The sequence below is a fragment of the Delphinapterus leucas genome, chromosome 2, assembly GCF_059928025.1.
Source record: "Delphinapterus leucas isolate spDelLeu-1000000601 "Yukka" chromosome 2, BTC_Dleu_Yukka2, whole genome shotgun sequence".
Lineage (NCBI taxonomy): Eukaryota > Metazoa > Chordata > Mammalia > Artiodactyla > Monodontidae > Delphinapterus > Delphinapterus leucas.
The window spans coordinates 146732921-146745098 of record NC_143130.1 but is presented as its reverse complement, the minus strand read 5'-3'; the positions used below and the strand labels follow the sequence as shown (position 1 = coordinate 146745098).

General features: G+C 32.0%; 1 protein-coding gene across 5 annotated transcripts in view; it reads right to left on the bottom strand.

Moving 5' to 3' along the window:
* The window catches only part of GPHN (gephyrin), a 606903-nt gene that overhangs the window by 298999 nt on the left and 295726 nt on the right, over window positions 1–12178 (bottom strand). For all 5 annotated transcript variants that reach the window (XM_089907851.1, XM_089907850.1, XM_089907848.1 and 2 more), the window contains one exon: window positions 3178–3272. In XM_089907851.1, the coding sequence (XP_089763977.1) occupies window positions 3178–3272 (95 nt within the window). The remainder of the gene's footprint in view (window positions 1–3177; window positions 3273–12178) is intronic.

The window sequence follows — 12178 nt, the reverse complement described above, 5'->3', positions numbered from 1 at the left end:
AAAACAGCTAAAGATTTCCCAAATTTGGTTAAAGACATAAGTTTACAGATTCAAGAAGCTCTTTTAACCCAAAAGGATAAACTCAAAGAAAACCACAACCAGATACATAATAATCAAATTATTGAAATCAAAAATAAAGAAAAAATATCTTCAAAGCATCCAGAGAAAAAAATCATACATATAAGGGAATATCAATTCAAAAGACTGTGGATTTCTCCACAGGAACCATGGAGCCAGAAGAGAATAGAATAACATTTTTTTAAATGCTGAAAGGAAAGAATTGTCAATCCATAATTCTATATCTAGTGAAAATATCCTTCAGGAATAAAGGTAAGAAAAAGACATTTCCAGATGAAGGAAAGCATTAAGAGGTTCTGCCAGCAGACTTGCTCTAAGAACTAGAATTCTGAACAAATAACAACACAACAGTGATCAACACTTAAACTTACTATGAATCAACTGTTCTGGGCACTTAAGCGGGCTAGTTTACTTAATGCAAGAAGGCTGGAACTACTAACATCCTCATTATAGAGATGAGAAAAAAACGATGTTATGTAACTAGTAACAGAACAAGAATAGAACCCAAGCAGTCCGAGTTCAGAGATGACACTCTTAACCTTTACTTGATGCAATCTTCCAACTTACTTGTATAAAAAAACCTGGAAAACTGGAAGATATTAAGTTAACCAAGCAGATGAAAACCATTTAAACAGATGTAGTAATTTAAAAAATTATTTTTATTTAATGCTGCTCTCTAGAGATAAAAATAGGAAGGCAAGGCACCAACTTGATGCATTACTTAACCTTGAAAAAAAATTCTATTACAGCTAGGATGAAACACTGAGTTATCAATAGGAACCATAACAAGAAACATTTTTTTGAGTACCTACTATGTGTCAGAAATTGTTTTGGGGCTGAGGATATAAAATGAATAAGATAAAGCTGCTGTTCTTAATACAAATTTGGATTTTATACAAATTAGGTAAAACAGACAAGAAAGTAAATAATTACAATATAGCACGTGTTATAATATAAGCATGTACAAAGCCCCAAGTACATACAAGGTAAAAATGCTAAACAAAGGAAGCATCAATCTAATCATGGCTGTTTAACATTTTTTTTAAACGATTTGAAAAGCACCAAAAAATAAACATTAAGGGAAATAGTCCACAATTCCCTTTTCCATAGCTCATGCCAACTACTATCTCTGTTTCAAATTTGTAAATAAACTCTCAGTTCAATAGGTAATGAACATAAAGAAAAGCCAGAAGAATCTGGCTGTGTATACCATGTGTATATAGAATCTGCTTGTGTATACTATGCTGTGTACACTTTAGTTTTCAAAGCCTTCAGCCTAAAGATGATGGACTTATTTCAAAATACTTAAAATCAGCTCTTGCTAACTTATTTCCCATTCACTCAGCAGTCTACTGCTCAGTAATTATGTGGATTCAGAAGGGAGAGGAGAAATTAATCCAGAAAAATCTTTCAATAAGGCAAAAGTGTTATTTCTATATTAGATCAAGAAAGCTATATTCAATTTAAAGAGTTACCTTAGCAGTTGTAAGGAACAAGTTCTCTCCAGATAAACTGGGGATCCTGAAGGTAAGGACCATTTCTTACTTTTCTTTCCATACTTACATCCCTAATGGTTAATGCAAGGCCTGGCAGATAGAGTATTATTATGTCTGTTGAATTAGATTTTTATTATAAAATAATTAACAAGAGGTAACGTTTAATTCTTTCTTGACTATATTCCTTGAATGCCAAGAAAGAGTTCTTTTATGTTCAAAGACTACTACTTAATTCCATAGAGAAAAGAGACCAAATGTGACCTTTGATCTCCTACAGTCAGGTAATATAAGTAAGGGTTAAAAAAAGAACAGCATAGGGCTCCCCTGGTGCCACAGTGGTTGAGAGTCTGCCTGCCAATACAGGGGACACGGGTTCGTGCCCCGGTCCGGGAAGATACCACATGGCACGTAGCGGCTGGGCTTGTGAGCCATGGCCGCTGAGCCTGCACGTCCGGACCCTGTGCTCCTTAACGGGAGAGGCCGCAACAGTGGGAGGCCCGCGTACCGCGCAAAAAAAAAAAAAAAAAAAAAAAAAAGAACAGCATAAAAGAATCAATGTGAGTTCATTAAAGACCAGCATGGACTTTTAAATTCAAAATCTCTATCAAGCTACTTTAGTTCTTTTTTTGCTCTTATTAAAATGAAATGTTATAATATAGTATTTGTAGCAGGAAAGAAAATACAGTTAACTAATGACCCATTCACATTTCCCTGTAGCTGTGCTTCAAGTGGCTGACATTTATGGCATACAAACTTAGTCTAAGTAACAGAAAGAGCATTATAACTCATATTTTATGCATTCAATATATATATTTACTTTTATATTCATATTGCACACAGGATCAATAAATGGCTATAAATAATGATTGTGAAACCCTGCAATTATAAAGTTGCTGTGTATTTTCTAGATTACTCTGAAATCAACTGTATTAATCAATGGTCATTAAATCAACAGATTTTCACTAAGTTGATATTTCTGTCTTTAACGTAAGTGATGTATGTTGTTCTCATTAAAGGGGATTTTAATCTAAGAATTGCTAAAATAATAACAAATAAATAACTAAACCAACAAATTGAGGATGGATGTCACCATCTAGGTCAACAAAGGCATAGTTTTAAATACACTAATTTAATATACTAGTAATATATTATTGATTGAGCTTCTTTTCATGACCACACATCAACATGCCTATTTACAAACTGACTTGTAAAAACTTATTAAAAAAGACTCTACTTCTTAGTTTTACTAAATTAGTATTTAATGACAACTAAGGGAAATTAATTGATGATTATAATCACACAAAAAAAGAATATTTTACATCTTAATAAACTGGACTCTTCTTGGGGTTATAACTGATAACTTTTAGCAGTAATACAATATTTTCTAAAAGTTTCAACACAATATGCAAAAACAAACAAAAAAAGAACTTGAAAGAAACTGTGGCCAATATTTAACTAGACAGGATACTGAGACTCATAACTCTGGGAAATAAAGGGGGCAAAATTAAGTGGTATGACTGGAGTTTCTTAGGTTTATCAGTCTATTGTAGTGATTAGTGGTATGGAATTAATTTTCTTTGCAACATGTTGGTGACTTTCTTACCTAGAGAGCATGCCCAGAGGTGTAACATTAAGTGATCCCATCAGCATTGCCAGGGCCATCCCTGGCGCTTCCCGTTCTATTACTTCTTTTGTGGCCTGTAATTAAAGATTAAATAGCAGACTGAGTGAAATTAACCAAAAATAAGGAAGGCAGAGTAGTAAAACTAACTTAATTATAAATCATGCTATCTATAAACCATACTTAGTAGTTCTCCAAATATTTTTTTTAAGGCATCAAGACTCAATTCTTTGGGACCACTGAATAAAAGCTGAGGACCAGAACATCAAGGGAGCTTTTACATTAGCAGACCTTTCTTATCCCTTACAATTCAGAAGTATTTAATAGAAATTTCATCTTGCCTAATAACCTGTATTTTAAAATTAAGCCTCAGATTGCTATAAGAGCTCAATAGATTTTCACAGAATAAAAAATCTGGGTAGTTTTCTTTGTCTATTACTCTTGAAATAATTAGTCCGTAAAAACCCAAGGTCACCTTATATCTCTCCTAGCTCTATGATTTTATGATATAATAAATGGAACTCAAGAAATCATCGAGTCAACTTTCCCCATAAATTGGGTAGAAGAAAAACTCTAGATTTACCATTTCCGTATCTTCGATATAAATGAACTGATTGTTTTTAAAAAAGAATTAATGAAGTGATAGGCTTTAACTATATAATAGAAGTTTTAAGATAGGGCATTCTTAAGACAAGTGTGGTTAAACCTCGAATAAGGTACTGAAGGAGGCAAGAAAATTTGATTTTCTAAAGGTCAATGAAAATAGGCATATATTTATCATAATGTGATGGTAAAGATATGTTCTAGGCTAAAGTTGGGAGTGAAACACATGACTTAATCCATTTCTAATCCTCTTTCTACATATGTAGCAGGTTACAATAACTGGGAGCAACACAGGAAGAAAGCTTGCAAAATAAAGTATTACAGTAAGTAAGAAGCAAGGCAAACAAAATAAAAAGTAAGTTATGGAAAAATATAGTGAAAGATTGATAGTTCAATATTTCATTAGAAGTCGAGTGATCGTCCTAAGTAAAATCACTGTTCTAGGCAAAATTTAGGTTGGTAAATATCTCATCTAGCCTAATAACCTAAACTTTAAAACGAAGCCTCAGATTGTTATAATAGCTCAATAGATTTTTATAGAGTAAGAAATCTGGGCAGAGCAGTTAAAATGCACCAAGTATGTGTTACATGCCAGTTGATGTTATAAATAAACTTTTAAGATGCATATAAATTAGTTAATCCCTTATAATTATATAGAATAAAGGATTACTGGAATTGATGTAATCTACTGGTTCACTGAATCCCAGCATAATGCAATATTTAACAATGTCAGAAATTTTAAAGGAAAATTAACACTACCATAATGCTTTTCAATAAAACCTGCTTTAAAAATAAGGGGCGAGCAGGAAGGAGAAAAGGACATACTTAAATTTCTAAGTTTGGGAGTTAACTACTTTCGTTAAAATATCAATATATAGCTGAAAATTGTTGAGCTAGTGTTATATATAATCTATCCCATGTTTTCCAAATTTAATAAATCCGATATGATTTTGAGGTCTCCTGAGAAGAAACACTATTTCCATGTTAAAATTGCTTCACTGAAGTTTACAACTTCTTCTTAGGGACCTTAAAATCTTAGAGCCCTAAAAATCAACAAAGGGATGTTACTGAGAACAATCTTAAAACAGCTCTTTGTATAGGGTTAATATTTATTTCATTATCTGTTTGAAAAAGTCACCTAAGCAATGCGTGACATTTAATGAATTTGAGGGTCCACATAAAGATGATATACTCCAAAGTATAGTAGCCCACGTTATTTAAGGACAAAGGAAGAAAATATCAACAGAGAAGTGACAGAGGAAGTCTTTCACTTACATACTTCAAAGCACAGCATTTATCCATCCATACAACAAATACTTATTAAGCACCTACTATGTACTAGGTGGTATTCTATGCAATGATGTTGCAGTAGTGAGTAAAACTTGTAAGAGTGTGCAAACTCACTGTTATCTAGTACATGAAAAACTCAACTGACAAATTACATATGAGAATTACCTAAAAGAAATGTAATTCATTCATTTTTCGAGATCCTCTAAAATATACCATCGGATTTAGCCAGACCACAGTGGTCTACCTGAAAAGGCTCATCCACTTTTAAAAGAATTGTTTTACTGGACTTTGCTTTTATGGTATGCAGGTGGATACAATTAAATGGCTCAGTGAAACTCATATTTATTTTAGCGAGTATTTGAGACCATTGCTCACCACACTGTACTGAGGTCCTCTTTAGGAGGACCTGTAGGAGAAAGTTCCTCTTATGTATTACAACTAGGAATGGGGTACACTTCTGTGATACCAGTTTGTCTTTAAAATTATGATGACTGTGAATCAAGTTACCGTTGAGAAGAGAGACTAATTTATGAATATTTTTTAGTAGGCTTACTGAATACAACCCAATTTCACCTTATTTTTCCTTGCCCTATTTCTCCATATTTATCTTATTAAAAGTTCTGTTGTATTTTATGTATTTGGCTAAACCATCTTAAATACTTTTTAGGGTATTAGTAAATATATGGATAATAGATGGATGAATGAATGTATGTATTCTTACACAGGGGTCTTCATCTTTTTCCAAACATAATTTAGGGAGGACAGTTAATTCTTTCTGAAGACTTTCTAGACAATGTTGGCCTATAGACATAAATCTTGTACAGCATAGAACATAAGAGGAAAATATATATTGTGGTGATGCCACTACAAGGCATTGGTGTTGACAGGGGTGAGTGAGGAGGGAGACCCTCTCCGGGACTAAACACAAAGCAACTCTTTTGCTATATATTCCTAAATAATGCACAAATATAGTCTTTCTTACATCTATATCAAATACATCTTTTCCATAAAACATCAGAACCATTCTATTTACTTTTTATTTTCTCTTCTTCTGTTTGGTGTAGCAAAAAGATCACCATCTGTGAAGTCAGACAATACCACCATACAATTAAGGTCTGGAGAGTAAGGACTGGATCTGTTGAAGCACCTACCATAGTGTCCAACATACAGAACGTGCACTCAATAAATATTTGTTGAATAAAGGAGTGAACAAATGAACCCATATAGGCTTGAAACCCGGCTTTGTCACTTAGTTGCTCTGTGAATTAGAACAAATTAGAACAAAATATTTAATATTTAAAATATTTAATCTCTCTGAGCTTCAGTGTATTTATGAATAAATGGAGCTAATAATAAAGCATACCTACATTTTATGAGAATTAAATGATGTAAGTAAATCACCTAGCATAGAGTAGGTATTCAATACACGTCAATTTTCTCTATGCCTCTGCTTTCCAATTGTTACATCCTTGTATAATTTTGATTATACCAGTTAAAGAAGAGAAATAATACAAAAATCCAGAAACCAAACCTAGAAACAGTGGTTGAGAACCAAAGATGAGGGGAAAGAGAACAGAGAGCAAGAACCTAAATGTAAGAACATTGACAAGTTGGGGGCAGAAAGAAGAATACTGAAATAATGGTATCTAAAGGGAAGAAACAGCCAAACGAGATGGAAATTGGAAGATGGACAGGAGGGCAAGAGCTGGGTGAAAACATCTGTAAACTGTAAATGGAGAGGCTCAACTAGAAGGCAAAGAGCAAGAGAATAAAAGTTAGTTTAGAATAAAATGAGAAAAAACTATCTGTCGAACTTACTAGAAAATCCAAACAGAAGAGTGGTTTTAACAAATGTAGCTTTATTCCTTCAATCATATACATTAGGATGACAAGCACAGATACATGAAGGTTATCAGTACTTGTTAACAAGTAGATAACAAGCAATCATTATCAATGGACTATTCATAATCAATGGCAAAAAAAGATGCCATTAAAAGTTTGAAATCCTTTTTTCTTAATTAGTTTCATTCCGTTTCCCACATTTTTTAAATAAATTATTAAATTTGATTATCAAATTCTGTTTTTCCTTGAGCAATAGTAGAAATTTATATTCTTACTTCAGATATAACCTTTTTTGGACTAGTAGATTCCAAAATAATGAGGTTTAATTGGATTTAGCTATACTCTTTAAATAAGACATTTTGTTTTTAACTTCTAAATACTTTCTAAACTTTGAAGGTTGCAATCTCCTATGCAAAATCACTTATTGTGATTTTTTTCTTTTACCCTTGACACTTTGAAGATAACATGAAAGTCAGAAAGATGCTTCAAAGACTACTCAAGTTGCAAAAAAGGGTGTCATAAACAATGATTCTATAGTCCAGGGAAATTGTCAATGAAGTTCAAGTCCATTTTTAACCTTCATAGGAAAAATTACCTTAAAAAACATTATTGCTAAAAGTCAATGATATTTAAGTATGCACAGGACACACAATAGTTAAATGTAAGTGTGCAGAAATTTCTTGTATGCATGGTGGTGGTGAAAAATCACTTAGTATAGTGCTTTTACTTATGTTTATAGACATACTTTTATTAACAGGTATAATTTATGCATTAATATTTACATGCTTGTTACTTGACCATGTAGATTTAATACAATTTCCTCCTAACAACTACTACAGTGCCCTCTGCTGATTAAATAATCTTAAATAACAAAGACTATCTTTGAAACAGTATCTAATGGGTACTAATAACCTTGTTAAGCTATCAAGGTGGGATATGATTACAGCAGTGGTTCTCAAACTTTAGTGTGCATCAGGATCTCCTAGAAACCTTGTTAAATGCTGATCGCTGGGCATACCCAGAGATTTTGATCCAGAATGTCTGGCTAGAGTCTCAAATTTTGCATATCTAACAAGTTTCCAGGTTATGCTTGTGATGCTGGTCAGAGGACTACACTTTGAAAAACAGGCTGCAGATAGAAGGAATGAGGTAGATCCATGATAATGTACACAAGTTGTTCTAATATTCATAATCACCTTATATTCAACTTTGTAAAATAGATTGAAATAAATGTGAGGATCCTTCATCAGAGCAAAATATAGACCTAGTGAGGAGATAAATTAGGTAAAAATAGGCAGTTTAATGCCAGCCAATCAAACTTTCCTGACTCTATCCATTAACATCAGCCAAATACATTTTCTTGACTCAAACACATAAATTTTATTTTACACTTTAATAAAAGGTTATAATAAACAAACAATTCAGATCTTGTCTCTATATGTATCCTATGGTACAGAGAAGCTATCTTTAATATATTTTTTTCTCAGGACTATACATGATGAATAAAATTTACATAGATGACTAACTCATAGGGATGTTCAAGGAACACCAGCTATAAATTTACTCTTTTCTCTCCTCATTTAAGACGCAGAGCAGAGTCGAAATAAGAGTTGCAGTATTATAAGGGCAGTCTTTAATTTATTCCACTTGATTAAAAACATTCATATACAGATTTTGTTAATTTTATATTACTAATTACAAACACCTTTCAACTAATCATGTCATTGTATCGTAACAGTGTGACTAAGTGGTTAAAGACTACTGCTACAAAGAAGAAGCTGCAACTAAGTAATGAAAATATTTATTCCAGTTTAATTTGAGAGTTATGAATGCACTGGTAATGTATTTCTCTTCCTTGGAGCTTTAGCCTTCTTAAATATTTACATCTTTTCCCACTCTTGGAAGAAGCAGAAAGCTTTTCAAAATGGAGATACTCCATTTTGTTTTTCAGTTAAAGTGGTACAATATTTAAGTAAGATCTGGTTATAATGAAAGATCAAAGGAGACAGTATAATTATAGAGAAAGAAACAAAAAAATAAAAATAAAAATTTAAGTACTCCAGGCAATTTCATCATCCATTCCATTCAACGAACATGTACTCTGCAGTGAGCATGAGATGCTGAGTGAAGAGTCTACTGTTTCCATTGTTCATCTCAACCCTTATTAAATAACCAAGTTGAGTATATGTATAGCAGTGAGTACTCCAAAGTTTTATAATTTATTTACCCAGTGAGTACTTTTTCATATTATTTTCCTCATTTATCTAAATATTGATAGTCAAATTATCAAACAAAAAATCAGGGAACTCAAATGAGTGAATTATTTTTTATAAGAGATTTTCACAAGAATAGCACTTATCTTTATAGTCTACTTATAAATTGTACTATTTTATATCTCATTCCAGGAAAAGGGAGAAAATAGTGGTATTTCTATGGATTATTAGCATTTTTATATATGCATTACACTTTTATTCATTTTTGGCACTATGCGAAAAATAATAAAGTTCTCCTTTATTGTAGGTTGTTGGTTACATGTCCTTTAATCTATAGAGAAGAAAATGTTATTCATTCATGTTCTTCAAAAGTTGATATATAGATATGGAAAAATATCCTGTTTCTCAAATCTGAAGAAAGATGAAGTAGAAAGATGATCCACTTTGAAATTGTACTGAAAGGCTGTTGTCTGGTCAGCTAACTGGTGAATGTATAACCCAGCTTCTTTACTCCAGCTACTTTGGAATTTTGTTTTTTTAATGTAGTTAGTGGTGTATAATATAAGTAGAAACATAAGAGCTACCTAAAAAAATCTATACATTGGATTTCCACTCTATTGATGGTCACACATAATTACTTGGTTTACTAAAAGCAGTGTAAGTTTTTAATGTTCATATAACAACATAATTTAAGCCATTCTTAAACATCTTAATTGAGAATAAAGGAAATAAGCTCCTACTTTAGACTTATAAATACTATTTGCAAATGACTCACTGCCAATTGATTTTAGAAAATCTAAAACTTTGCTCTTTTGCCTTAAGATACAATAATTCTCACTGGTGGCCTCTTTAGGAAGTATCCACACTAGGAACACATAATTATCACATCTGCAGTTCTCTTGCGACAAAACTAGATTCTCACCAAAACAGACACATGTGAAAAAGTGAGAGGAAGAAATAGGTGAGGTAAAGGAAAGAGTGAGTGGAAGAACTGCTAAGAAAAGAGAAAAACCAAAAACAGCTCATTCCTATTTTAAATATTATTATAAGGTGTTGCATTTTGTCTTCTCATACCACCCTCAGTTTTAAAATTACAGGCCAACTGGGAAAGATGGAAATGAGCACAGTACTTCCTAAAAGCAAAGAAATCCAATATTGCTGTTGTCTTGCGATAAGCTTAACTTAGTAGAAGTTTCAATAGTAAAGATGAGAGAAAAATCCGTACACATTAAGTATTTGGAGGCTATGACATGCTGTAGCTTGAATTAAATAACTTGTTCTCTTACGGTTTTGCTCATCTAAAGATGGATTTTAAAGCTACTAACCTCTCACTTTATGAGCAGGCTTTTTATTCATCATCTATAACCTAATAGCCCTTCATTATTCACATATTAAATAAATATAAGCTTTTGTTCTTATGCCTCCAGAAATTTATCCATCTCTCAGTTTCCCATTTGTAAAAAGGGGTAATAATATTTGTTATCCATCTTATAAAACTAAATTGTTAACACTATAAAACAATTTTAGTTAACTAAAAGGATGTCATATTTATAATGCTAGTATGATAACATTATATATAACATAAATTTATAATGCTGTGAAAAAGCTCTTATTTCTCTTATTGCACTGGAGAGCTAAACATGAATACTATTATTTAGCAACATAATTTAATAATAGGAGAAATATTCACATCAGAATGTTTTATTTATGGAGCCTTTCTTACAAAACATCTATAGAAATTCTCTGTTTAAGCACAACATATTACTATATTACATAATACAGAGGAGACATATTTTATTATCTTTTTGTAAGTGAAGAAACAGACACACTAATAAATTCTATGAATAATGCAAAGCCACACAGTAAATCAATAAAACTTAGGCCTGTAGACTCCAATTCTGAAATTAATCCATTAAATCTATTATATGTTTTCAGTTTACAAGGTATTACACCCTATTCAGACATAGAAAGGATCTTTGTACTTTCCTTAAATGCGACAGAACATAAAAATGCTCAGTATCATTCCTAACACGTAGTAAGTGCTCAACAAATGTTGAATACTATGATTTGTACTAAAACAAAAGTCTAAAGTCACTTATGTCATACAAGTTGCTGTAATGGACTACAGTCAAAGCAATTGTGAAAACTGAATAGTTCTACCAGAAGCAGTACAGGATAGAAGTTATGGGCACGTTTGTTTTGAATGTGTGTGAATTACCAGATGTCTGAAGATTGCAATATGCTAGCAATAATCTTGAAAACTTAATGAAGATTTATCAAGAAACAGCAGTTTTGGAGATACCAATGACCAGGAATATAGCCTTGGACATTACCATAAAGCCTCCAAAGTAAACTGGGAAAAGAAAATGAGAAGATTATAAATATATTTTGAAGAAAAAGAACTAACAGCACCTCCTGCATTTATGCTTTCACCTAAGTCCAATAGAAAACAGCTATGTAATTACATACGTAAGCAAAGATGAAAAAATATAAGCAAGTATCCATAACTACTTATGGTAAATAAATTGTTCAAATTGGTAAGCCAAATAAGTTTATATAATTTTTAAAATTTCCATAACAACCATACATTACAAATTAAGGCTGTGAAAACAACATCAGACTGACAAGTCAGAATGGACTTGGACCCAGGATGTTGTAAAATAGGGGAACGCAAAGAGGCAACGTTTGACTCAAGTTAATGCTCTGCTGCTCATGCTAAACAGAGGGGTCTTATCATAATCACTTAAAATCAACAACATTATACTTTATAGTAGAAAAATCTACTTTGCAAGAGTCTCTCAAAAAAAAGAATGAAAAATAAAAAATAACTCAGTGAGTTACAACCTGGAAGACATATAAAAGCAAGAACACATTATTTATTAAATAAAATTGATATAAGTCAGATGAAAGAAAATCTTTACCTTTATTATAATGGAAGAAAAATCTCTTAACAAGGACTTAAAAATAATGAGAGGCCCAATTTTTAAAAACTATTCTAAAGGGTTGCAGCTATCCTTCGCCAATGAAAAAGGTAA